This window comes from Stegostoma tigrinum, chromosome 11 (genome assembly GCF_030684315.1).
Source record: "Stegostoma tigrinum isolate sSteTig4 chromosome 11, sSteTig4.hap1, whole genome shotgun sequence".
NCBI lineage: Eukaryota > Metazoa > Chordata > Chondrichthyes > Orectolobiformes > Stegostomatidae > Stegostoma > Stegostoma tigrinum.
In genome coordinates, this window is record NC_081364.1 from 62,114,110 (window position 1) to 62,139,826 (window position 25,717).

General features: G+C 43.3%; 1 protein-coding gene across 5 annotated transcripts in view; it reads left to right on the forward strand.

Annotated features, from left to right (window-relative positions):
• Positions 1–25,717, forward strand: part of dag1 (dystroglycan 1) — a 93,360-nt gene that overhangs the window by 43,574 nt on the left and 24,069 nt on the right. For 4 of the 5 annotated variants that reach the window (XM_048547597.2, XM_048547598.2, XM_048547596.2 and 1 more), the window contains one exon: positions 15,119–15,555. In XM_048547597.2, the coding sequence (XP_048403554.1) occupies positions 15,295–15,555 (261 nt within the window). In that variant the 5' untranslated portion in view covers positions 15,119–15,294. Of the gene's footprint in view, positions 1–2; positions 240–15,118; positions 15,556–25,717 lie in introns of those variants that run through there. The other variant, XM_048547599.2, reaches the window with a different exon arrangement.

The following is a 25,717-nucleotide window of genomic DNA, read 5'->3' on the forward strand; positions in this document are numbered from 1 at the left end:
AGGGAAGGAGATCTGATGGATTTAAATTAGTCTCTGTACTTGTGTGCAGTTACTTAAGTGTTTGAGGGGAGATCTGGCTGAGTTGTGTTGTTTTGCTGCTGGTTGCTGTGCTCCCAGTAAATGGAACAAATTATCCAACAGAGGGATGTTTCAGCTAGAAAACTGTGACGAAACACTCCTTGGTTTCTGTGCTCATTCACTCTCCCGGACTTCTGTATTGTAATGACCTGTACAAGGAGGTAAGTAGTACATAGTTATAAATAGAGTAGATAGGAGTGTTCTTTTTAATCTTGCTATTAACATGACTCAGTTGATCACTTTGAGACTAGAATCAGAAGATTGGTCGTATGTGACTGCAGACTTGAGTTCATGTTCAGTGCCGATTTGAGAGAGCTGTGCAGTGTCAAAGTACTGAGTTTCAAATGAGGTTTTAAATAGTGTGTCTGCCCTTTCAACTGGGTCCTATGGCAATGTACTTGAAGTATAACACAATTCTTGCGGCTGCTTTGACTGTCATTTCTCCCTCTGACAGTATGACCAACAGTAGACTAACTGCTGCTTCATCTCACTCAAGTAGGAACTTGCTGAGTGTGATTTTTTAAGGTTGTTTCTCAACATATTAATAGGAAGGGCAGTCAAAGTGTTTAATTAGTTATGTCTAATACTAGGTTCAAAGAATGCAATATAGATACAAGTATGTTTGCCCTTTCCTGATTACGGCTACTGACAGTTCTTTGCTCTCTTAGCCCCACTTTCCATTCTTCATCACTGTTGTGTTCATTGCTTTCTTAAAGTTACTTGCACACACCCTACATTTGTGAACAACGTTAGTGATGCTCTGAATAGGCATGAAGTTCTAACAGTTCACCTGCGTTACGATTAATGAAGTACGCATATGTCAGAACTTCCCCGTGTGTGTTGATGTACTCAATACTATACAAAACTATGTAAGTTTATGTGCAAACCATTTCCCAATTCCTCCAGTGCTGAACATGAATGTCAGGGCTCTGACAAGTGTCAGGTTTGGCACAGTCACCATGTCTCATTCATCATCTGCCCTTAAACATTAACCTGTCGACTCACAAATCCACAGACTAGTACTGGGGATGGTTCTATGGTGTGTGTGTGTGTCAATCTGAGGCCTCTCCCAGATACTTGTCACTCTACATTTATAAACAATAATGCAGCCTATTCAACTGTAAAAGGTACCACTTCTAGGAGCTTCCATCTGTAATACCTTTGAAAAGGGGCTGGTGGACAGTGATTAATATTAAGACCCTGTGGGAGCTTTGTGGGCAGGAGGGTGGTGATGAAAAGGGAAGCAGGGCCTTTGCTTTTACTGAGCATTTTTCATGGAATGTTAAGCATTTTGGAGATGAAATAACTTGTGGGATTTGTTGGACAGAGTTGGGTTAACCTGATCTTTGACTTTGTTTAATTTGAAGTGTTTTAATAATACTTGGATATAAATAGGCAGTAAGGTCCTGGGAAGATGTCATTGGGTCAGCATGCATTCATGGGTATAGTTGCTATGACAGGCACAGCCATGGTTATTTCTGTCCGTGCTGGGGTTTGTGCTTGTCTTGGCTTGTTCCCCAGCAGCTGTTGGATGGGGCCCAGTTGTCTGGGTCCAGCTCCTGTGCCTCTCCTTTCCATTGATGTTGAACTTTCTCAAGGACGGTTTTAAGGGATTTAGCTTTTGAAAGTTGGTTCAACCCTTCAGTTTCTCCTTAATTGAGTTTGTGGACTTGCGTAAATAAGTGTGTTCAATGCCACTAGATGAATGTGATTTATTGGATTGTTTCCTGTGGGCTGTATAAATATGAAGAGCCTGTCAATGTAGCTTTGGTCCTTCAGATCACGTATCTATATATGAATTACTTGTATTTCCCCATTTGACTTTTCAGTAGTCTGAATAGTTTTTGTGGCGCTTTACCCTCTGTGTGGAAACACTGATTTGATCATGGGAGCCTTTAACACCTTTTGAGTAATCCAGTGGGGTTTGCACTGTCAGATATTGTATTCACATCAACTCCAAATATTTAGGCATATAATCTAGGCTGGTTTGTTATCCTGGTAGTCATTTTTTAAAAAATCTGTTCAATCTTTATTGCTGTTCTAAAACACACCGATAGCATTGAATTAGATGCAGAGTAAAGCTCTCTACACTGTCTCCATCAAGCATTCCTAGGACAGGGACAACACAGGGTTAGATACATAGTAAAGCTCCCAGCACAGCCAGTGACCATGCTTCGTCCCCTCCCAACCAGGAGATGGTAACAATGCCTCACGTTTCCCTTGCATCATGAGAACAGTGAAAAATGAGACCAGAGTGAGATGTGCCATTTAATTGCTCATCCATAATTGCCCTTGAGGGGGTGCTTGATGCACTGTCTGCCAGAGTGCATGTTCTGTCGGCCCACCCGCAATGCTGCTAGAAAGGAAGTTTAGGATTTTTTGACTTTTGATAGGAAAGCAATGGTGATATATATTCCAAGTGAGAAGTTTGACAGGGTCCTTGCAGGTAGTGCTGTCCCATGCACCTGACTTTGTTGGTCTAGGTGGATCTTGTGCAGTACTGTGGGCATGTTGCAGCTCGGGTAGTAGCACTCAATAGAGAAATTTTAACCATAGCCCTGTCTGTCCGTAAAATGAAACAAAGCACAACATATGCTGTAAATCTGAAACAAAAAAAAATTGCTGGAGAAGCTCGGCAGGTCCAGTGGCATCTGTGGAACGAAAGAGTTAACATTTCAAGCCTAGTGGCACTACTTCAGAACTGTTAGCTGGAAGAAGATGGTATATAAGCTGATTGGGGAAAGGAGTGAGGTGGGCAAGTTGAGAATGACAGCCAGACAAAGGGATGGAAGACATACCAGGGAGAAAAGAAAACTGATAATGGGGGCCATAAGTAAGTGAAAATGGTTAGGTGTGCTGAAAGCAACCCATGTTAGGTTCTAAAATAATTGGAATTTGATTTCGAGTCCTGAAGGCTGCTGTGTCCACAAGTGGAATATGAATTGTTGTTCACTGCTGTTTTACCACTTGTGCTGAACTTTGGTGCACCATAGCAGGCCCAAGACGCACATATTGGCCAGGGAACATGGTGTGCTGTAGTGGCAGGTAACTGGAAGCTGCATTTTAAAATGATGGAAGGTCATTGAAGCAGTCGATGTTTTGGGTTTAGGATGCTTCCCTGAGTGACTCTGCAGGGATGTCCCAGAGCTGAGATGACTAATATCCAACAAACACACCTACCTTTTGTGTCAGGTTTGACTCTAACCACGAGATAGTTAGTTAGTTTCCCCACCCCCCACCCCGCCCAATTCCAATGGGCTCCTGATGCCCCACACTGACGAATGTAACTTTGATAACACTGATATCTTCCTATACTTTACTAATGATTGAGAGTAGACTGATGGGGCGGTGACTTGCTGGGTTTGATTTGCCCAGCTTCTCATGTACAGGCTGTACTTACAGGCAATTTTCCACATTGTCAGCGAGATGCCATATTTGTAACTACGCTGGAATAACTTGGCTAGGGATTTGGCACGTTCTGGCAATAGCAGTGAAATGTTGTTTTCCAGAATGTTGTCAGGGCCGAAAGCCTTTGCAATGTCCAGTGCCACTAATTGTTTCTCATGGAGTTTTGTCCTCCCAGTGAGTTGTTTGATTCTCCACTGTTGTTCACCACTGAATGTGGCAGGACTGAAAACTCTAGACCTGACTTGGTTGTGGGATCGTTTAGCGCTGTCTATCGCTTTGTGCTTATACTGTTTGGCAAGTAGTCCAGTTTTGTAGCTTCAGCGGATTGGCACCTCATTTTTGGATTTGCCTCATTGTTCTTAGCATGCCCTTCTGAACTAGGATTGATCCTTTGGCTGGATGGTAATGGCAGAGTGGAGAATATACAGGACCATGAGGTTGCAGATTGTGTTTCAGTATAATTCTACTGATGACCCATAGTGCCTCATTCATGCCCAGCTTTGAGAGCTGTTAAATCTGTTTGAAGTCTGTCCCATCTAGCACAATGATGGTACCTTACATCATCATGTGTGGTACTATCAATGTAAAAGCAGGACTTTGTCACCACAAGGACTGTGTGAAAGTCATTCTTGTATGGTACTGTCATGGGCAGATACATCTGCAGCAGACAGATGGTAACAATGAGGTCAAGTATATATTTCCCTCTTGTTTCCCTCTCCTACTTCTGCAGATCTCTCTAGCAGCAATGTCCTTTGAAACCTAGTCTGCTTGATAGGTGATTCTGCTGTTGAGGTGCTCCTGGTGCTGGACATTGAAATACCCATCCAGAGTACATTTTGTACCCTTGCTACCCTCAGTGCTTCCACCAACTTCAACATGGAGAAGCTGAGACTGTCTTCCCTCAGCTGTGGATGCCATTGTAATCGGCATGCCCATGTGTAACCTGATGTCATGAGAGTCTATTGGGGTCCAGTGTCAATATTGAGGACTCCCAGAGCAGCAACTCCTCCACTGTATACCACATCTGGGCCTATCCTAGTGGGACAGGACCCATCCAAGAATGGTGATGTCTGGGATGTTGTAAGGTATGTTCTGCGAATATGACTGTATGTTGCTTGCATTGGTTTGTGTTGCAACAGGAACTGCAGTATTAACAAGTTCTTAATCGGCAGTAAAACACCATGGAACATGTGCTATGGAAATAAAATTTCTTTGCTCGTTTGTAAATATCATTAGTTTCCAGATGTGAGATGTCCAGTTGATGTGCTGTTAGTCCAAGTAGTGTTGAGTGTTTGTCACTTACACAGGTCTTTTGTTCCCTCTCAACTCTACTTTGCATAGTCAACTTAAGCTTAGGGTAAGTTACAGCCGTGACTGTCTGTCTTTTCTAAAGTATTAGACTTAATTTATGAAGTGGCTCATATGGATAGGAAGTATGATCTTCATCTTCATTAAATACACAAAGCTGTGCAGTCCCAATATTATGAACCCAGCCAGTTTTTTGCCAGTTATAGCACTAAATGTGTGTGTGTTTCATACCCTGTTGACTTCAGGTGACAAACACCGAGAAAGTACAACTGTAAATTTTCCCCTTCTAAGCTTGGGTTGAGTGGACAATGCTTTTTTGAGGTATACATATGCATTTCTATAGCTGCGATCAGGGTCCAGCTGTACCCGAGATAATGGGAACTGCAGATGCTGGAGATTCCAAGATAATAAAATGTGAGGCTGGATGAACACAGCAGGCCAAGCAGCATCTCAGGAGCACAAAAGCTGACGTTTCGGGCCTAGACCCTTCATCAGAGAGGGGGATGGGGGGAGGGAACTGGAATAAATAGGGAGAGAGGGGGAGGCGGACCGAAGATGGAGAGTAAAGAAGATAGGTGGAGAGGGTGTAGGTGGGGAGGTAGGGAGGGGATAGGTCAGTCCAGGGAAGACGGACAGGTCAAGGAGGTGGGATGAGGTTAGTAGGTAGCTGGGGGTGCGGCTTGGGGTGGGAGGAAGGGATGGGTGAGAGGAAGAACCGGTTAGGGAGGCAGAGACAGGTTGGACTGGTTTTGGGATGCAGTGGGTAGAGGGGAAGAGCTGGGCTGGTTGTGTGGTGCAGTGGGGGGAGGGGATGAACTGGGCTGGTTGAGGGATGCAGTGGGGGAAGGGGAGATTTTGAAACTGGTGAAGTCCACATTGATACCATATGGCTGCAGGGTTCCCAGGCGGAATATGAGTTGCTGTTCCTGCAACCTTCGGGTGGCATCATTGTGGCAGTGCAGGAGGCCCATGATGGACATGTCATCAAGAGAATGGGAGGGGGAGTGGAAATGGTTTGCGACTGGGAGGTGCAGTTGTTTGTTGCGAACTGAGCGGAGGTGTTCTGCAAAGCGGTCCCCAACCTCTCAGTCTCCATCTCAGGCAATCAGCTTGTAACTGATGTCCATTACAAGCCCACCGACTCCCACAGCTACCTAGAATACACCTCCTCCCACCCACCCTCCTGCAAAAATTCCATCCCCTATTCCCAATTCCTCCGCCTCCGCCGCATCTGCTCCCACGATAAGACATTCCACTCCCGCACATCCCAGATGTCCAAGTTCTTTAAGGACCGCAACTTCCCCCCCACGGTGATTGAGAACGCCCTTGACCGCGTCTCCCGCATTTCCCGCGACACATCCCTCACACCCCGCCCCCGCCACAACCGCCCCAAGAGGATCCCCCTCGTTCTCACACACCACCCTACCAACCTCCGGATACAACGCATTATCCTCCGACACTTCCGCCATTTACAATCCGACCCCACCACCCAAGACATTTTTCCATCCCCACCCCTGTCTGCTTTCCGGAGAGACCACTCTCTCCGTGACTCCCTTGTTCGCTCCACACTGCCCTCCAACCCCACCACACCCGGCACCTTCCCCTGCAACCGCAGGAAATGCCACACTTGTCCCCACACCTCCTCCCTCACCCCCATCCCAGGCCCCAAGATGACATTCCACATTAAGCAGAGGTTCACCTGCACATCTGCCAATGTGGTATACTGCATCCACTGTACCCGGTGCGGCTTTCTCTACATTGGGGAAACCAAGCGGAGGCTTGGGGACCGCTTTGCAGAACACCTCCGCTCAGTTCGCAACAAACAACTGCACCTCCCAGTCGCAAACCATTTCCACTCCCCCTCCCATTCTCTTGATGACATGTCCATCATGGGCCTCCTGCACTGCCACAATGATGCCACCCGAAGGTTGCATGAACAGCAACTCATATTCCGCCTGGGAACCCTGCAGCCATATGGTATCAATGTGGACTTCACCAGTTTCAAAATCTCCCCTTCCCCCACTGCATCCCTCAACCAGCCCAGTTCATCCCCTCCCCCCACTGCACCACACAACCAGCCCAGCTCTTCCCCTCTACCCACTGCATCCCAAAACCAGTCCAACCTGTCTCTGCCTCCCTAACCGGTTCTTCCTCTCACCCATCCCTTCCTCCCACCCCAAGCCGCACCCCCAGCTACCTACTAACCTCATCCCACCTCCTTGACCTGTCCGTCTTCCCTGGACTGACCTATCCCCTCCCTACCTCCCCACCTACACCCTCTCCACCTATCTTCTTTACTCTCCATCTTCGGTCCGCCTCCCCCTCTCTCCCTATTTATTCCAGTTCCCTCCCCCCATCCCCCTCTCTGATGAAGGGTCTAGGCCCGAAACGTCAGCTTTTGTGCTCCTGAGATGCTGCTTGGCCTGCTGTGTTCATCCAGCCTCACATTTTATTATCCAGCTGTACCCTGTTCGCTTTTTTTGCGTTTGTGACCCTGCCGTGGTGATCAGAGAGCCAGTTCCGAGCAAATGTGAAATTAGCACACAGAATGCTGATTTCTTGTGAATCGTAGAAGCACCCAGCAACAAAGTGGCATTACACTTGGGTGATTTGCTAGTGGTTACACATCACATGCATTGGCTATTGGGGACAATTTGAAAGCTTTTCACTTGTTGACGTTTAAAAAAAAATTGGCTTGCGCCTGCAACTTTTCTTAACAACTAATGATCACGTAGTTGAAAGGGACTCTCACTAGTGTCTGCAGTCCACCAAATGATGAACTTAGAAGCAAAACTCTGCAGATGTTGGATAAATGCATCAGGACAGAGGGGGACTGACATTTCAGGACAATGAATATTCATCAGAATTTTCAACAATTATCAGTGAAAAAATTTTTAACTTTACATATTTCCTTGTACTAGTTTTTAGTGTAAAACTTTTTTTATTGGCAAAAGAAGAAAGTTCTTTGAAAACAAAATAGAAAGGGTCAGTTGTTAATCTGGGCTCACTTGCAGTTTTGTAGACAAGTCAAATTGCACTCTTGCCTTTGGGAGCAGTTGAGATCTTGAACAGTGCAGTACAGGCATGCATACTGCTACAAGTAACATTGAGCCACAGTATTAATCAGTAAGACGAGTTTCCCTTTGCACTGTCACGTCTCTCACTTTATGGCATTGAGCATGGAGCAAGTTTTGCATCCACGTAATGTCTTCGTCCCCGTGACGTCCAAAAAGGCGACAGTTAGTTAATTACTTTTTACAGTGTGAGTGCCACAATTGCTTTATAAGTAAACCATGCAGCTGATGCCGGTAAATGCACCAGATGATCCCAAATGGTGAGTGGCTAGCCGGTGTGTTTTGTGATCATAGGATCCCTACAGTGTGGAAACAGGCTCTTCGGCCGAACAAGTCCACGCTGCCACCCAGACCATCCCCCTACACAACTTAGGGGCAATTTAGCATGGCCAATCCACGTAGCCTGCACATCTTTGGACTGTGGGAGGAAACCGCAACACCTGGAAGAAACCCAAGCAAACACTGGGAGAACACGCAAACTCCACACAGACAGTTGCCCAAGGGATGGAATTGAACCCATGTACCTAGCACTGAGGCAGTCGCGCTAACCACTGACCCACTGGCGTTAAGAGAGGTGTTGAATAGGATACTGGGGAAAAACTGTGCACTTGCAATGAGCTTATAGTTTCGTCTATATTCTGTAGTCATAACTTGTTTCTGTGATCCTCCCTGCCCTATCTAACTCAAAAGACTTGAAAAATTATTTTAAAGAGCTCAATTATATCTTTGAAGTCTACACTTTTCCACAGTAACACGCCACAGATCTCTCCATCTGTTCAGCTAACCAAGTGTTTTAATTATCAACTCTAATGGCCCTCCTGATCATAGTCCAATGCCTCTTTATCTGTACCATTTGAGACAACCAAAACCGACAAGTATTTTGGATGTTGAATAGTGTGTTGGTGGCCAAGTTTTCAATTCCTGCTGTGAACCAAGGGACATGGATACATCCAAGCTGACAAAAACTAAGCATTTACAGTATGGCTTAATTAGAAAAGTAAGAAATGCATGATTTGTAATAGAAAAGCAAAATGTATATTGCATCATAAATATTTGTGTAAGGCCCCCTCAGCATTTTTTGGAATGTTAAAGTCCTGATTGCATATGCATTAGATAGGAGGTCTCTGGGGAGAGCGATTTGGGCTAGCTGTTTAATGATGGAGAAAGAGTTGTACACTGTCTTTTCATTTGTTGAGTTAGATATTTTAATCCTCTTGCAAGCAAGTGGTTTGAATTTTTGATTAGAAATTGTTCAAGATTCTATTCCTGCCTGAAGGTCATGTTGCCAGCATGCTGAGTTTGAGTAAATCATCCCTTGAATACCTTGTGCAATGTGATTATTGGAGTTAAACTCCTGGGTTAATTAATGACTAGTCCTCACTGCTCTAGAGACTGCAACAAAAACAGTTCCAATTCACTTCTCTATCTTGCAAAAGTTATTTGATCCTAAGCCATTTGACCTCGATCTGGGTCTAGTTTCATTTCAGGTTGCAGGGTGGAGGGTATGCTGTGGAATAAAATTCTCTTTGGGTCCAATTGGGTTAGGATCTGAGTTATAATCTGGTGTTTCTGGTGTGATTTTATGTGGGTTTTGCAACTTATGTGCAGTTTGACTTGTGTGGTGTGTTTAGGATTTTTTAAATATTATTCGTGTGATTTGTCGATCCCTAATTGCCCTTGAGGATTGTGGTGCACTGCCTCCTGGAATCACTGCAGTCTGCGTGTTGAGGTTTTGCACGTCAATCACAGAACCGTTTAATTGTTAACCACATTTGAGTCACACATAGGCCAGACCAGATAGACGAGAGGCTTCATTCATTAAAGGATAACTGGGGTGGGTGCTGGGGGCTGCTAGTACTTTCATAGTTGAAATGACATACTAGCTCTTCTTTCCAGATTTGTTTGGGACTCCTCCACAGGCTCAGAACCTACCCATGACCCAGTCCATTCCAGGGGCCATGCTCAAGGGCTGCTATTGCTGCGGCGCCACACTATAGAAGAAGCTATAATAGCTGAACTCCCACTGTAAGAAGTCACTACTTCTCCGCCTCTCACTGAAAGGGTTGTGGTAATTTAAGCTTAGATGGGGTTACAGAGGCTTTAAGTTTAGGAAATGCTAGTTTAAAGTTGACTTAGAACAGTAGTACAATTGCAGATTTTGACCTCCAAATTTTAGGTCATGTCTGAGAATTGAGGTTATTCAGTTCAAAAACAATGATTCTTTAACAGATCAGTTTGATATTTTAAGTGGATTAATTAAGTATTGCACAAAAGTGGATTCAACATTAGCCCTGTTACTCTCTGAAATATCTCTGCACTTGTTCAATTCCAGTTTTTGAGCAATTCTTCTGGTTTTGAATTGCTGCACTACTGGTAGCTGTGTCTTCAGGCATTTTATTTGGTGATTGTTACCATGTAAATACAAGCTGCTGTGTTAAACCATGCTGCTCACAGTGCCATTTTTAAAGGAGAATTCCTCTTTTTATAGGCATCATAAGGCTAACTATGGCCAATGACTAACCTGACAACTCAGGGCATGCAGTTAAGCTGACGCCTGGGAGATTGAATGTTGTCAGGCTTCAGGTTTCTCCTTCAAAGAGAAAGTTTGATTTAGTTATTTTTCTGTTAAGCTGCCGCTTAAGGTCATATAAGCCAAGGTTTTGGACTGTTGGATGCTTCTTTTGGTAAGATTGCTATATTTTGCATCTGATTGGCTCTCAACCTGTTTAAATCCCTGCTCTTGGTTAAGGAGCTCATCTTTTAAGGCAAGGACTCCACTTTTCAAGACCAGCTGCAATATGAGGTGCATTTGCCACATGTTAGTTACCTCTTTTTGCCTCCTTAGACACCCCCATTGTTCACCTTCCATATTCTGTAACTGTGAATGACCTGTGGGAGATGTGAAGTGCATTTTGAGGTGTTCAGGCCAGCTTGGTGGTAACTTGCTTGAGTTCTGAGTGTTTAGCAGCTGATGCTGAGGGGCTCTGCCCACTGACCTTATCCAGATCCCTGTGTCCACATAAACTTGAGGGACACAAAAGGAAGCCATTTCAAGACCCTTGTGTTAGGCAGGAAGGCACTCACTTGTAATTTGCTGGGACGTGTTTGAATAAGTTAGATTGATTTGATGTTTAGAGTGCTGCTCACTGTCAGTGCAGCCGATGGTGCAGTCTGGGTCTAGGTGTGATGCAGGCTGGCAGCTCAATCCAATGTTCAGGGATATGCAGGCTAGGTGAATTAGCCATGGGAAATGTAGGATTACAGGGTTAGGGATGTGGGTCTAGATAGGTTGCTTTTCAGAGAATCGATGTGGACTTGATGGGCTGAATAGCCTATTTCTGCACTGTAAAGATACTATGATTCAATAATTGTAGTGGAAGGGAAGACTAAGGAAGTTTAGGAAACTTCATAGTGTCAGATCCTGCGAAAGAATTAATTTAAGTTCAGAATAATCCAGGGAATTTTGATTTTGTCAGATGTTGCCAGGGTTAGGAAGGCTATGGTGAATAGTTGGTTGTCCAAGTAGTGATTTTATGCCAATCCCAAGATGTAATCTCTGAATTGTGGTAGAAAATTGTATGGAACTTTTTCACTCTTTGACCATCTGAAATACTTGCGCTTTTTCTGGTGGCTTTTTACTATACTATGGAACCATCGATTGTGGGAAAGGTCAGCTTTACCGGATTGTGGGAAGGTTGGATGTAATTCCAACAGGAAGTGGCTGTTTTATTTAAAATTTCAAGACCTCAAAAAAAATTGTAAGTCCTTTCGGAAAAGTGTTTCAAAGTAGCTTTAAAAGACTATGACCGTTCAGAAAGAGTAGTGAGACTTGGATGCGAGTTGACTTTCAGCGGTTGAGGTAGAGTTGAAGTGCTTTAAATTTTTTTGCTTGTAATTTGCATGAAGTTTTTTATACAAGATCACACAATCTATTTGTGTTAAAAGAATAGTCCTGAAAAGGTGGTGAAGAATTTGAGGCTCCACTTTGAAACTCAATTTTTTTTTCTCCAACCTTCAAAGCAAATAATTCAAAACTAACAGTTTTTCCCTATTTGGAAATTGCAGAATAAGAATTCGAAGCATATCACTCCCATTTAATTTGTGCTTAAACTGAGAATGGGCGTGTGCTGGCTGACAATACTCCCTGCATAAGGTCTTTTTAGTTTTTTGAAAAGAAAACATAATTAAACGTAATTCCACATACCGGCAAATCAAGTCCCACAAGTCTTGAAAGATTCATAGGTAGCAATTCAGAACATAGGAGACAGCAAGGATGAGTGGATGGAGATGAGCGCTAGTGGTTGCTCATAGCCAGGGGGTGCACAGATTTAAGGTATTTGGCAAAAGCCAGAGGGCAGCTGTGATTTCTTTTTTAAAGCATAAAATTACTGTTTAGAACGCATTGCCTGAAATGATGGTGGAAACAGATTCAATAATTTTAACAGTACTTTGAAAATCGAGTTGAAATGGGTGAGTGGGGTTGGGGTGGGGAGGGGAGACTTAACAGAAACACGCAACACCGGTCACATCCTGTGTCGGCTCGTAACTGGTTGAAGGATGACTAAATGTGTTCAGACAGTTTGCTTGTTTGTATTGTGTTGGCTAATTCTTGGGATTTTTGAGCCCAATGAGGATTGTACCTGTGACTCTTCTGTGTATGACACGGCAGACACACCTTTTTGGAAGTATATTTTTCTACAAGTCTAGGTGTTATACTGTCGTGCTATTGGGAATGGCATGAAGTGCTTGTTGTCAATCGTTCATTACCTTCAGCTGGGGGAATGTGTTTAGATGCATGATTCCAAGGCCCCAGGAGGATCTTGAATTAAATGGTTGTTTGGTGCCAAGTCAAGTGAAGGTTCTCAACTGAAGGTGTAATGTAATTTATTCTGGATTTCAAACTTGTCAATGGCACTGAGCTTTCAAATAATTGAATTACTTTGTTCCCTCCCTGATGGTTCATTCACAACACACGACTGTCCAAAATGGCTGGGTTCTGCCCCTGGCCAGAGTGTTACTGAACCTTTACAATTGGGCTAAATGACTTCAGAGAAGGTTGAGTCAGTCCCAGGGCTATTGCTGCCGATTGTTTATCAGTTATCACTGTAGGAAAGTAAGTAAATGTCGGCCCATGTTTGGTGAGGAGAGGTCTCCCATGACCAAACGACCTGCCAGTCCTCTAGTCCCAACTGCAAGGGAAAGCAGCCTTTTAGTAAATGAAGAATATTTCAAATCACTGTGCTGTGGAGATTTAGAATTTGTTGACATAAAAACTAGTTGGTTTTTTGAGCTATAATTAGGTCCAAGTTTGTAATTCAAGGAATCGGTGTGGACGTCAGCATTTTTCTTTCTGGTAACATTAAGTTATCACTGTCTGTGATTTTGGAGCATTGAAAGCATATATAAATATCCATTGTTATCTTGTAAATGTATTTTCTGAAGTCTGTTCCAGTGATTAAAACATCACTGTTTCTTTTTATACTATGGGTGGTTTGCCCCCATTATTCCATTCTGCAGTTGGGACTTTGTGGAATTGGAATGTTGTTCACCTGTTGAACACGTATGGCCTCATATGTAAGCATGCTACACTTCACTTTCACTTTTTATTGATAGTTATTTGAAGCCTTAACAGCTTAAAATGAAAAGTACCTTTTTATTTCACTGAGTTCAGAGGGTAAAGTTCAGGAAAGATTTAATATAAAAAGTGTCATAGAGATCTAATAGATCTCACAGGCATTAGCACCAGTAAGTTTCATTTAAAAAAATACAAGTTAACCTGCAAACCTGGCACATGAGAGCATTTGTACTCTTCATAGCAATGGGTTAACTAAAGGGGTAATACTTTTTTATATTTAAAGAAAAGGCATTATTGTTCTTTACTGGTGGTCATTGAATTTAGTTCGAGTGTAGAATAGAGTTGATGTCTCAAACTTGTGATTTCAAAGGGATGAAAGGACAAAAAAAAGCTTGAACAAAATAAATCCAGTTCTGTTGGGATATGTGAGGAAGCAGTAAACAGGTCTAAATCAAGCGTCACACACAAGAAATGCATTTGAAAATGTGCCTATTCTGAATTTGATACTGGGCCTTTCTTTCATGGTGTTTCATTGCCAGCTGTTCCCACCTGGCTCTGCGTGCACTATTCAGATAGCTTCCTTCTAATGACTGAACACTTCTGGGCTTACAGTTTGGTTTGTTCACATGTACTCAAATACAGGCTGTGTGAGAACATCGAAAAAGAGTACAAAGTCACCATTTCCGGCATCAGTTTGGGCACAAAGACGCCGAGGTACAAAATCTTAGATATAAATGAGGAAATAAAGGTATAAGATCAGCATTAGCCTTTCTAAAGCAGGGAGTCCATGCTGGGCTTCACCTTGAGGCTGAGAGTCCACACTGGACAGTGAAGTCTTGAACTGTTATAATGCTACTCAATAAGCAGGCTTTGCTGTAGCTGATGCCCATCCCCAATAAATGTGGGATTTACTGAGGTCAGCTGACAGTTAGTCAGGATTATGTTCTATTGGAGTGAGGCTGAAAAAGCACAGCAGGTCAGACAGCATCTGAGGAGCAGGTAAGTTGATGTTTTAGGCTGAAACCCCAAGTCAGGATTATGTTACTGCTTTTAAAAAAAAAAGTCAGCTCTTACTGACTATCTGTATTCCTTCAAAGCTAATCCAATTCTGACAAGCATTCCACATCATGCATTGCCCCTCTGTTTGAGATCTAGCCTCATTGCTGCATTCCATGCACACTGTCACTTGCACCAGGGCAGAGGTTGCTTGAGTGTCGGCTTGGGTCTTGGCTGCACTTGTTCTGGTTTGAATGCCAGAATGTTGGCATCCTGTGAGCTGACACTTATGGACTGTGAAAGCACCCAAGTTCAGCTGTTTTGCACAAAGTACAACTGTCTTTATTAGTTGATTCTCAGTAGAAAACATTGTCCTGTTCATACTGTTCTATTGCAAAACACTGGAGAAGGTTGAAAGCTCCTCCAGAAAACACTTCCACTTGTTCACTTTGATCATTGCTGATCTTTATAAATCCCATGTTAGTTCCATTTCCCCTTTAATCTACCCCCGAACAAATACATCTTTCCCAATTCCAAGGTTTTTAACTTCGCCTCTGCATTTGTAAATTTGAGCAACTTAGTACTAATTTTAAGATTAAACTCTCTAGTGCTTGTCTTCTCTGCCAGAGGAATTTCTCTTAAAAATAAGGTACTCATTCTCTCTCCTGTTTATTTGCAGGTTGTTGTCAGACACCAGCCACAGAGGATAAATGATCGGATTGCAGCTGGTGTGACTTTAAAATAAGAATATCGCCGCAGTGTTGGGTTTTCTGTCTCTGCAGCTGCTACTACCCGATCAGCACTGTCTTGATACTTTTCTGTTCTATTTTAAATTGCTCCTTCTGGTTTTGGAGAATGCTTCTGCTGCATGAATTGGGGAGGACTCTCTTACTACTGGAGATTCTGGAGGCTGCAGCACTGGTGCACTGGCAGAATGAGCCAGTGCAGATCATCAAAGACTTGGACAGCCAGATCGAGGCCTCCATGCATTCAGTGCTACTGGAGCCAGATGCCCCCGCTGCGTCCTTCAGCATCCCAGACGGCTCTGCGTACATTAGTCGGGCCTTTACCATGCAGATCCCATCAGAGGTGCTACCTGCCCATGCGATGCTCAAGGTAATCATCTATCTCTTGCCTTTCACTGACTCATTGTAACCTTAGATATGAAAGCACGATAACTCCACGCTGGCTGTGTTCTAAGTTGCGAAGGCTCATTCACTTCTTTTCAGCTTTCACCATCTATAAAGTTGCAGCCATAATACAGTAAAGGAAGAGGCCATTTGGTCCATTGTGTCTAACTATCCAAATGAGCAATTTATTTCCCCACTTTCTCCCCATAAACCCTGCGCACTGTTTAAGATGATCGTCCAATTTCGTTTTGAGTACCATGTTGAACCAGCCCGCAAATGTTTGTTTTTAAAAAAACTCGAGTCCAATATGTAGAGTGACGGGGAGGGATTGGAGCATGAACTTAGACCAATGGTGTTTGACAATGACTTGCACAAGGCAAGCGTGATCATTTTAAGTGTGTGATCATTTTAAGTGTGTGATCATTTTAAGTGTGTGATCATTTTAAGTGTGTGATCATTTTAAGTGTGTGATCATTTTAAGTGTGTGATCATTTTAAGTGTGTGATCATTTTAAGTGTGTGATCATTTTAAGTGTGTGATCATTTTAAGTGTGTGATCATTTTAAGTGTGTGATCATTTTAAGTGTGTGATCATTTTAAGTGTGTGATCATTTTAAGTGTGTGATCATTTTAAGTGTGTGATCATTTTAAGTGTGTGATCATTTTAAGTGTGTGATCATTTTAAGTGTGTGATCATTTTAAGTGTGTGATCATTTTAAGTGTGTGATCATTTTAAGTGTGTGATCATTTTAAGTGTGTGATCATTTTAAGTGTGTGATCATTTTAAGTGTGTGATCATTTTAAGTGTGAAAAACTTGCATCTTAGAATCATAGAATCTCCACAGTGCGGAAACAGGCCATTCGGCCCAACAAGTCGTGCTAGCTGTCAGGACCATCCCACACAGCCCTGCATTTCCCATGACTAATCCACCTAGCCTCCACATCCCTGGGCACTATGGACAGTTTAGCATGGCCACTCAACCTATGCTGCGCATCCATGTGGACACAGGGAGAATGTGCAAACTCCACACACAGTCGCCCAAGGCTGGAATCGAACCTGGGTCCCTGGTGCTGAGAGGCAGCAGTGCTCACCATTCGGCCATCTTGTATTAACGTGCACAATTCATTATTTTTTGGCCTGCACAGAATGCTGACCACTGGCTGGATTGGTGGAACTGTGTTAACAGTCAAGCTCCATTCACCATCGAGAAGAATGTGGCCCATTTGACACTGCTTTCTCTGTCAATTCCACCTAGCAGCAGTGTGTGCTGTCTGCAGAATTTACTGCAGTGATTCACCAGTTTCCTTCCAGGCCTGCATCCTCTTCCCTTGCACACGCACATGCGCGCACACACTCACCCTAGAAGGGGCAGTGATAGCAGGTGCGTGGGACTCACTTGCATGTTGCCCTCCAAGTCCCCCACAACCTGACTTGAAGCTACATCGCCATTCCTTCTGCTGTAACAGGATTCTTGCATTCCCTTCCAAGCAGTACTGTGGGTGTCCTGAATAGCAAAACCTGTGGTGCTTAGACCCTAGCAAATAAAAAATAGGAACAGAGTAGGCAGTTTGTCCCCTCGAGCCTGCTCCACTGGTTCAAGAAGACAGCAATATGACACTTCCTCTAGGGGATGGAGGTGATGGCCCAGTGCCGTTATCACCGGACTATTGATAAAGAGATCTTGGTAATGTTCTGGGAACCTAGGTTCGAATCCTGTAATAGCAGATGATGGAATTTCAATTCAATAAATATCAGATTTGGAGTCTTAACGCTGACCATGAATCTGTTGTCAAATTGTTGGAAAGACCCATCTGGTTCACAAATGTCCTTTAGGGAAGCAGCTACCATCCTTACCTGATATGGTCTATATGTGACTCCAGACTCTCAACAATGTGGTTGACACTTAACTGCGTCTGGGCAATTCGAGATGGATAATGGCATGGCTAAGTGATGCCCACATCCAGCGAATTTTTTGAGGAGATTTGAAGATTGGTAGTAAATGCTGGACTAATCAGCAGTGCCTACCTCCTGTCAACAAATTCCAAAGAACTGTTCCCAATTAATGTTAATTAACAGTTAATGTAGAGCCCTGGGGAGTGTTGTGAGCAGAGCAATCATAGGTGCAGGTTCATACTTCCTTGAAAGTGGCATTTCAGGTAGATAGTATGATGAAAGAGTTTGACACGCTTGTCTTTGCTAGTCAGAGCATTTAGTACTGGAGTCGTTATGTCGTGGCTATATGAGGCATCAGTGATACCACTTTTAGAATACCGCATTCAATTCTGGTCACCCTGCTGTAAGAAAGATCTTTAACTAGACAGGATACAGAAAATTTACAAGGATGTTGCTGGAACTTGGGCTGTTTGAGTTATAATGAGGCTGGATAGGCAGAGACACTTTTTTCCCTGGAGCATTATGCTGCGGGATGACCTTGCAAAAATTTATAAAATCATGAGGGGCATAGATAGTGATTAGCCATGGTTTTTCTCCAAGGATAGGGGTGTTCAACAGTAGAGGGGAAAGATTTAAAAAGGACCTGAGGGGCAGCATTTTCTCAGGGTGGCTTTTATATGGAATGAGATGTCAGAACTTGGTAGAGATGGGTACAATTAAACATTCAAAAGACATTTCAACAGGTACATGAACAGGAAAGATTTACAGGGGATATGGGCTAAGCGCAGGAAAATGGGACTAGTTTAGCTGGCATGGATGAGTTGGACCGAAGGGTCTGTATCTGTGTTGCATGACTGTAAAGGAAATCCTGATTTAAGGCTTGTTTAACGAGGAGCACTCAACCATATCGGTCACAATGGAGGCTCAGTTGTCCCTCTACTTACCAACACTGGCCAGCTGGGAACCTGGATTCTCTTGGTCTCTGTTCAAAATGAGTGGTGTCATTCTTGATCCCACCACTGAGCCTTATGAATTCATTCGGTGGTCTGTACTGCATGAACCGATCCTCCTCCTGGACAGTGAAGTTTGCCCAGAAAACTTGAATATTTGTTGTGAATTGACAGTTGAAGCATCTGCCTGTTGTTCCAGATGATTCGCGTAGTCTTAAGATCTGGATTACATTCTGAGCAGCTCCAGCTGAAAACCTAAACAGACTTCCTTATTCAGTGACTTACAGCTGTCTGGCCAGAATGTAGAGCTTTAACTTGCTGCAGATGTTGCTGCATTTTAATAACTGTGCAAACTTACTTCAATTTTTCTCACATTTTGAATTTCTAAACAATTCCACGAGAGGCGAATGTAATCAGGGCAGTTTATCACTGGAATGTGAAAAATCCATACTTTGTTCTTGCTATGTGCTATGAATGAGCTTTGTATTTTTAAATTCACCATTTGTATCTGCTCTCTTCTCTAACCCCCCCACCGCCCCCCAAATCCCCATTGCCGTGCTTGGGTTGCTTAAAAAGGCATGAGCCAGCCCACTGTACTGCACACAAATGCCTGGTCCTTGTGATCCCATGTTCTGAGTCTGAACATTAGTACCAAAGCTGCCAGTGTCTTCACCTACAAAACAATCCACAAGATTGACAGCATCTACAGTTCTTTTGGTTTTTATCCACAAGATTGGTAATGTTTGTGAAAAATTCATAGCCAGAAGTCTATATACTTATTGCCTTTCTCAGTTTCCTTTAAAAGGTTATGGTGGTCCACCCTAAGTTGAAGACGACTATGGTGAAAGTGCTTTTTCCCTGTAGGGAGTTCCAGCAGTTTGACTCCTAAATGCTGAAGGAATGGTGCTGTCATATATCCTTGCCAAGATGGGATGAGTCTCGGGGCTGAACAGACTGTCTGAAGATCAAACCCTACTGTTATCAACTTTAAGGATTTCAAAATTTGAGTGTCACTATATTCCATAATATGCTCCTTTTATAGGAGGAGTGTTCGGCTGGTTTATAAAAAGCCCATGTATCCTCTTAACACGTCCTCCGTATTCCCTCAAAGGAAAAAGGCATATTGAAGATATGAAGCATGCAAACAAACAAACACTTTCTTGTAGGCAGACTTATTTTAAAGTTTGCTGATAAATGTGAACACTGGATACGCTTTACAAGAAAATTACAAGCGAATTTGACGTCAAAGCACATTTAGAACATATTAGAATGGGTAACCAAAACTTGGACTCAGTTTGAGTAGCACTTTTTAAAGGAGGAAGGAGAGGTAGAGAAGTTTCAGAACTTGGGCCTTTTGTACATGGGAGTACAGACAATTGTGTATTTAAATCCTTTCAGAGGTTTGAGTTCACAAAATTGGAGGAGCATATATCTCGGTAAGCTGTGGTGCTGGAGGAAATCGGAGGAGTAAGGGCACGGAGAGAATTTGGGGGCGAGGGTGGGGGTTCATGCTAGGACAGGGGCTTAACCTAGGAGACATTTGGCCTGGTGAGCTAAGAGGAGGAAGGTAAGCCGCTGAGCCGATCAGATGATTTTGTTCTTTTGTGACAAAGATGTCCTTGAAGCCACTTCTGTTTGTTGGAAAAGGAGGCTTGGGCAAAATTAATGTGTGCTTTCTGAGATCAATACATTTTGCTGTCTAGCTCAGCTAATTGTGGTAAACTGTTAGAAGTTTCATAGTCACTATGTCTTGAATGATGGAAAATGCTGCCTTCTAAATAACTTTTAAAATTGGGGAAAATCAGCTGGATAGAACCAATGTAGAAATTTAGCCATGCAGCTAGGACCCAGGAGGCTAACTTCCAACTTTGAGCATTCTAGTTAAAGGAAAGATTTAAAGGTATTGAATCTTGAAAGGAGAAGTCGATGTTTTTATAGTTCATGTGATGTGGATGTTGTTGGCTGTGCATTTGTAGTTAGTTTCTATTATTCGTACCCATGAAAGGTTAGTGCTGGGGTTCTGCCTCAAACCACTTCAGGCCTTGGGATAAATATTTGAGTTCTGGGATTTTGACCTACTGACAGTGACAAAACAGCAATATAATTCTAACTCCGGATGATATGTAGCTTGGATGGAAACGTGTACCTGGTGCTGTTCTCTCTCATCCACTGTCCTGTGGCCTCAGGAATTTGTGGGATTAGATGGTTTTGTTGAAAGAGCCTTGGTGAGAATTGGCAGTAATCTTGTATGTGGTAAACACTGCCAATACTTCAGTGGTGGAGGGAGTATTTAAGTTGAAGAATGGAATCTGGCTGCTTTACCTGGATGATGTCTAGCTGCTTGTGATGTTAGAGCTATACTCATCCAAGCAAATGGGAAGCATTCTATCACATTCCTTATTTGTGTCTTTGTAGTTGGTAGATTTGGGGAGTCAGGGAATGAGTTACCTCAGAATTCCCGATCTCTGACCTGCTGTTGTAGCCACAGTATTTATTTGGCTATTCCACTTCAATTTCGAGTAAATGGGAACTCTTAGGATGCTGCTAGTGGGAAATTCAATGATGGTAATGCAATTGAATATCCACAGGAGATGGGCTGTCGTTGGAAATGGTGATTACCTGGTGCTTAAGTGAAATCCAAAGTTATTTGTCAATTCTAAGCCCAAGCCTGAATGTTCAGTGTTGCAGAGATAGTAGGAACTGCTGATGCTGGAGAATCTCAGATAACAAGGTATGGAGCTGGATGAACACAGCAGGCCAAGCAGCATCAGAGGAGCAAGAAGGCTGATGTTTCAGGCCTAGACCCTCCGTCAGAAATTAACTGGGAAAATGGACAAGAGCAAAGTGTGGGATTAATTAGATTGATTAGCAGAACCAAATGGCCTGTTAAAATATTGATGATTAGAGTTCAAATTGAACGTTCTACATTAACTATTTATACACCACCAAAAGAACAAACACTCAGTTAATTTCTGAAGAAGGGTCTAGGCCGAAATGTCAGCCTTCCTGCTCCTCTGCTGCTTGGCCTGCTGTGTTCGTCCAGCTCTACACCTTTGTTATCTCTGTTTAGTGTTGCATATGGGCATGGGCTATTTCAGTATCTGAAGAGTACTGTGTGGTCTTTTGGTGGTGTATAAATAGTTAATGTAGAATGTCAAATTTGAACTCTAATCTCCAATGTTTTAACAGGCCATTTGTTTCTGCTATTCAATGTAATTAATCCCACACTTTGCTCTTGTCCATTTTCCCCATTTAACTTCTAATTTCCAACTCTAACTGTGCCAGTAAATCCAGTGAACGCTGTGCGAATTTCCACTTGTTTGAACCAATGTGAAGAATAAACCTCCTGATAGGGTAGTGGAGGCTAAAAGCCTGAATCTGGCAGTTGTGGGTGAATGTGGGAGTCATTGGGATCCTTCTGAGTGGATGGTTGAATGAAGAGGGACAAAATATGTCCATCTGTAGTTCTAATGCACTATCTTGAGCTATGCTGGAGTGTGTAATGGCCAGGTTGTACACTAGGTATACAGAGGCCATTAAGGAATTAATTTATGATTGTTTTTCCTGTCATAGGGAAAAAAAGTCTCCTGAGGCCTGATGATGAAATCCAACAAGCTCTATATTGCAATGCCAGCCAAGTCTGTGTGCGACTTCCCTTTTGACTGTAGCTTAACCTGTGAAACAGGCAATTTTTGAATTTTTTTTTCCAGAGCAAGGAAGGAAAGGACAGATGTGTTGGTGACACCCAGCTTTTGAACTATGGGATTTTATTTTAAAAATCCAGCGATGTTGTATGGCTTCTATTCACTTGAGTTGTTTTTGAGCTGAGTGGTCATTACTCCTTTCTTCTTGTCACTAAATACAATTCAGGAGTTGGCAAGACTTTGTTTTTCTTGTTCTGACATATGGATTTGAGGAGAGTCAGCTGAGGATTTTTGGATTGTGCAGAATATATTTTCTTACAGAAGCTACTGGCTTCAAAGCTGTCCAATGCAGTAAGGTCCGGTTTTCCAGACCGCCGCTAATTTAAATTTAAGCAGAACTTCCAGGAACAGCAACACCTCTGTTCATTTCTCAATCCATCTAGTCCTTGCTTTCCTGTCTTTATAGGCTCCTCCAGCCACCATGTTTCTCTGTATGGCTGGATGAATTGGCACAGATAGCAAAGTGACCATAGAATTGCTCTGGCTCTCGTGCGTGCACTCCATTCTTTCTTTCCTCCACCAGCACCATTTCCCTGTCCACTACTGCCACCACCACCCTCCACCCAATTCTTACTCCAAAGTTTCTCCCAAGAGAACATTGAACAGCTGGCAGCCTTAAGACCTGAAGTTCACTAATGGTGCATCATTTTGCCTCTAAATGTGGCATTCCCAATCAGTCAGTTCACCAATGTGCATGTATCAGACAAAATCTAACAAACCTACCTCATTGGCATTCCTTTTATTTTACATAGTTCAGAAACCTGGTGCTGTTTGACCTCATAGTTAGGAGTTTACTTTGTGTAAACTGGTCAAAGACTTGTTCAAATGCTCCCCTGTGTCTGCAGGCTGTATAAAGCCTTGGTTTTATGGCGCAGAGTAATTAAATTAGATCAGAAGTGTAATAAAAAGCAGCCAGAGGGGAAAGTCCCAGTGACTGAAGGCAGCATTATCCGACAGTGCCAAGAGTCAAGGCTGTAGCTATGTTCATCTTCATTAAACCTGCCTTTGGTTTTCTTCTGTCAGTTTTCTGCTCTCTTGATGCCTGCTAGGGTCTGCCAGCCTCTCTCTAGTACACTGTCCCATTGGGCACTCATAGAACATAGAATAATACAGCGCAGAACAGGCCCTTCGGCCCTCGATGTTGCGCCGACCTGTGAACTAATCTAAACCTATCCTCCTACCCCATCCTGTCATTGTCCATATGCTTATCCTGTTTAAATGCCCCTAATGTGACTGAGTTAACTACATTGGCAGGCAGAGCGTTCCACGCCCTTACCACTCTGAGTAAAGAAACTGCCTCTGACATCTGTCTTAAATCTATCACCCCTCAATTTGCAGCGATGCCCCCCTCATACAAGCTGATGTTGTCACCCTCTGAAAAGGACTCACTGTCCACCCTGTCTAATCCTCTGATCGCCTTGTATGTCTCTATTAAATCCCTGCTTAGCCTCCTTCTCTCCAATAAGAACAGACCCAAGTCCCTCAGCCTTTCTTCATAAGACCTTCGCTCCAGACCAGGCAACATCCTGGTAAATCTCCTCTGCACCTCTTCCAATGCTTCCACATCCTTACTGTAGTGGAGCGGTCAGAACTGTATGCAGTATTCCAAGTGAGGCCGCACTAATGTTTTGTACAGTTGCAGCATGACATCACGGCTCTGGCACTCAATCCCTCTACCAATGAAACCTAACACACCACAAGCCTTCTCAAAAGCACTATCAACCTTAGTGGCAACTTTCAGGGATCTATGTACATGGACGCCAAGATCCCTCTGCACATCCACACTATGAAGAATCTTTCCATTGACCCAGTATTCTGCCTTCCTGTTATTCTTCCCAAAGTGAACCACCTCCCATTTATCCGCATTGAACTCCATTTGCTACCTTTCAGCCCAATTCTGTAGTGTATCCAAGTCTCCCTGCAACATTCTTCCACACTGTCCACCACTCCACCGACTTTAGTGTCATCTGCAAACTTACTAACCCATCCACCTATGCCTGCGTCCAAGTCATTTATGAAAATACCAAACAGCAGTGGTTCCAAAACAGATCCCTGAGGCACACCACTAGCAACTGGACTCCAGGCTGAATATTTTCCATCAACCACCACTTGCTGCCTTCTTACAGAAAGCCACTTTCTAATCCACACTGCTAAATCTCCCTCAATCCCATGCCTCCACGCTTTCTCCAATAGCCTGCCATGTGAAACCTTATCAAAGGCTTTACTGAAGCCCATGTATACCACGTCAACTGCCCTACCTTCATCCACATACTTGGTCACCTTCTCCAAAAAAACTTGGGTTTGTGAGACACAACCTGCCCTTGACCAATCCATGTTGACTATCTCCAATCAACTTGTTGCTTGCTAGATGATTATAAATCCTATCTCTTATAATCCTTTACAAAACGTTTCCTACAACAGACGTAAGGCTCGCTGATCTATAATTACCAGGGTCATCTCTACTGCCCTTCTTGAACAAGGGCAGAACATTAGCAATCCTTCAGTCCTCTGGTACTAAACCTGTAGACAATGATGACTCTAAGATCAAGGCCAAAGGCTGTGCCATCTCCTCCCTAGCTTCCCAGAGAATCCTCGGAAAAATTCCATCCGACCCAGGGGATCTACCTACCTTCACACCTTCTAGAATTGATAACACCACCTCCTTACTAACCTCAATCCTTTCCATTCTAATAGCCCGTCTTCTCCTTTTCCTGAGTGAAAACACATGAGAAATAATCATTTAGCACTTCTCCAATCTCCACAGGGTCCCCACACAACTTCCCACTTCTGTCTTTGGCTCTATTCCTACCCTAGTCATCCTCTTATTCCTCACATACCTATAGAAAGTTTTAGGGTTCTCCTTTATTCTACCTGCTAATGTCTGCTCATGTCCCCTCCTTGCTCTTCTTAACTGTCTGTTTAAATCCTTCCTAGCTAATCCGAAACTCTCCATTGCCTCATCTGAATCATCTCGTCTCAAAGTCACAAACCTCCCTCTTCGGCTTAACAAGAGATATGCAGAACATGGAACATTACAGCACAGTACAGGCACTTCGGCCCTCGATGTTGTGCCGACCTGTCATACCGATCTCAAGCCCATCTAACCTACACTATTCCATGTACATCCGTATGCTTATTCAATGATGACTTAAATGTACCTAAAGTTGGCGAATCTACTACCATTGCAGGCAAAGCGTTTTTTTAGTAAACCACGGTTCCCTTACCTTATCACTTCCTCCCTGCCTTAAATGGTTAATTGGTTAATTAAATGCTGAAATGGCAAGGCCCACCTTATAAATGAAAAGCTAGGCCATAGCCCCCTCACCTTCAATCAGAGATTGAGGTTTCAAGTCCAATCAAGGGGTTCAAGTACAAAACATGAACTGTCACTCCACTGTCAGAGGGGTTCTGTCTCTAATGGAATGTTAAACTGGGGCTCCTTTGCACGCCGTTGGATATTTTAAAAAGTATAAACGAGCATATGGGAGTTCTCTCTCTTGCCAATATCTATCCCTTTGCCAAAATCACCAAAACACATGTGGATATTATATTACTGTATGCAAGACTTTGCTGGGCCCTAAATAGCTACCTTTAGTTCATT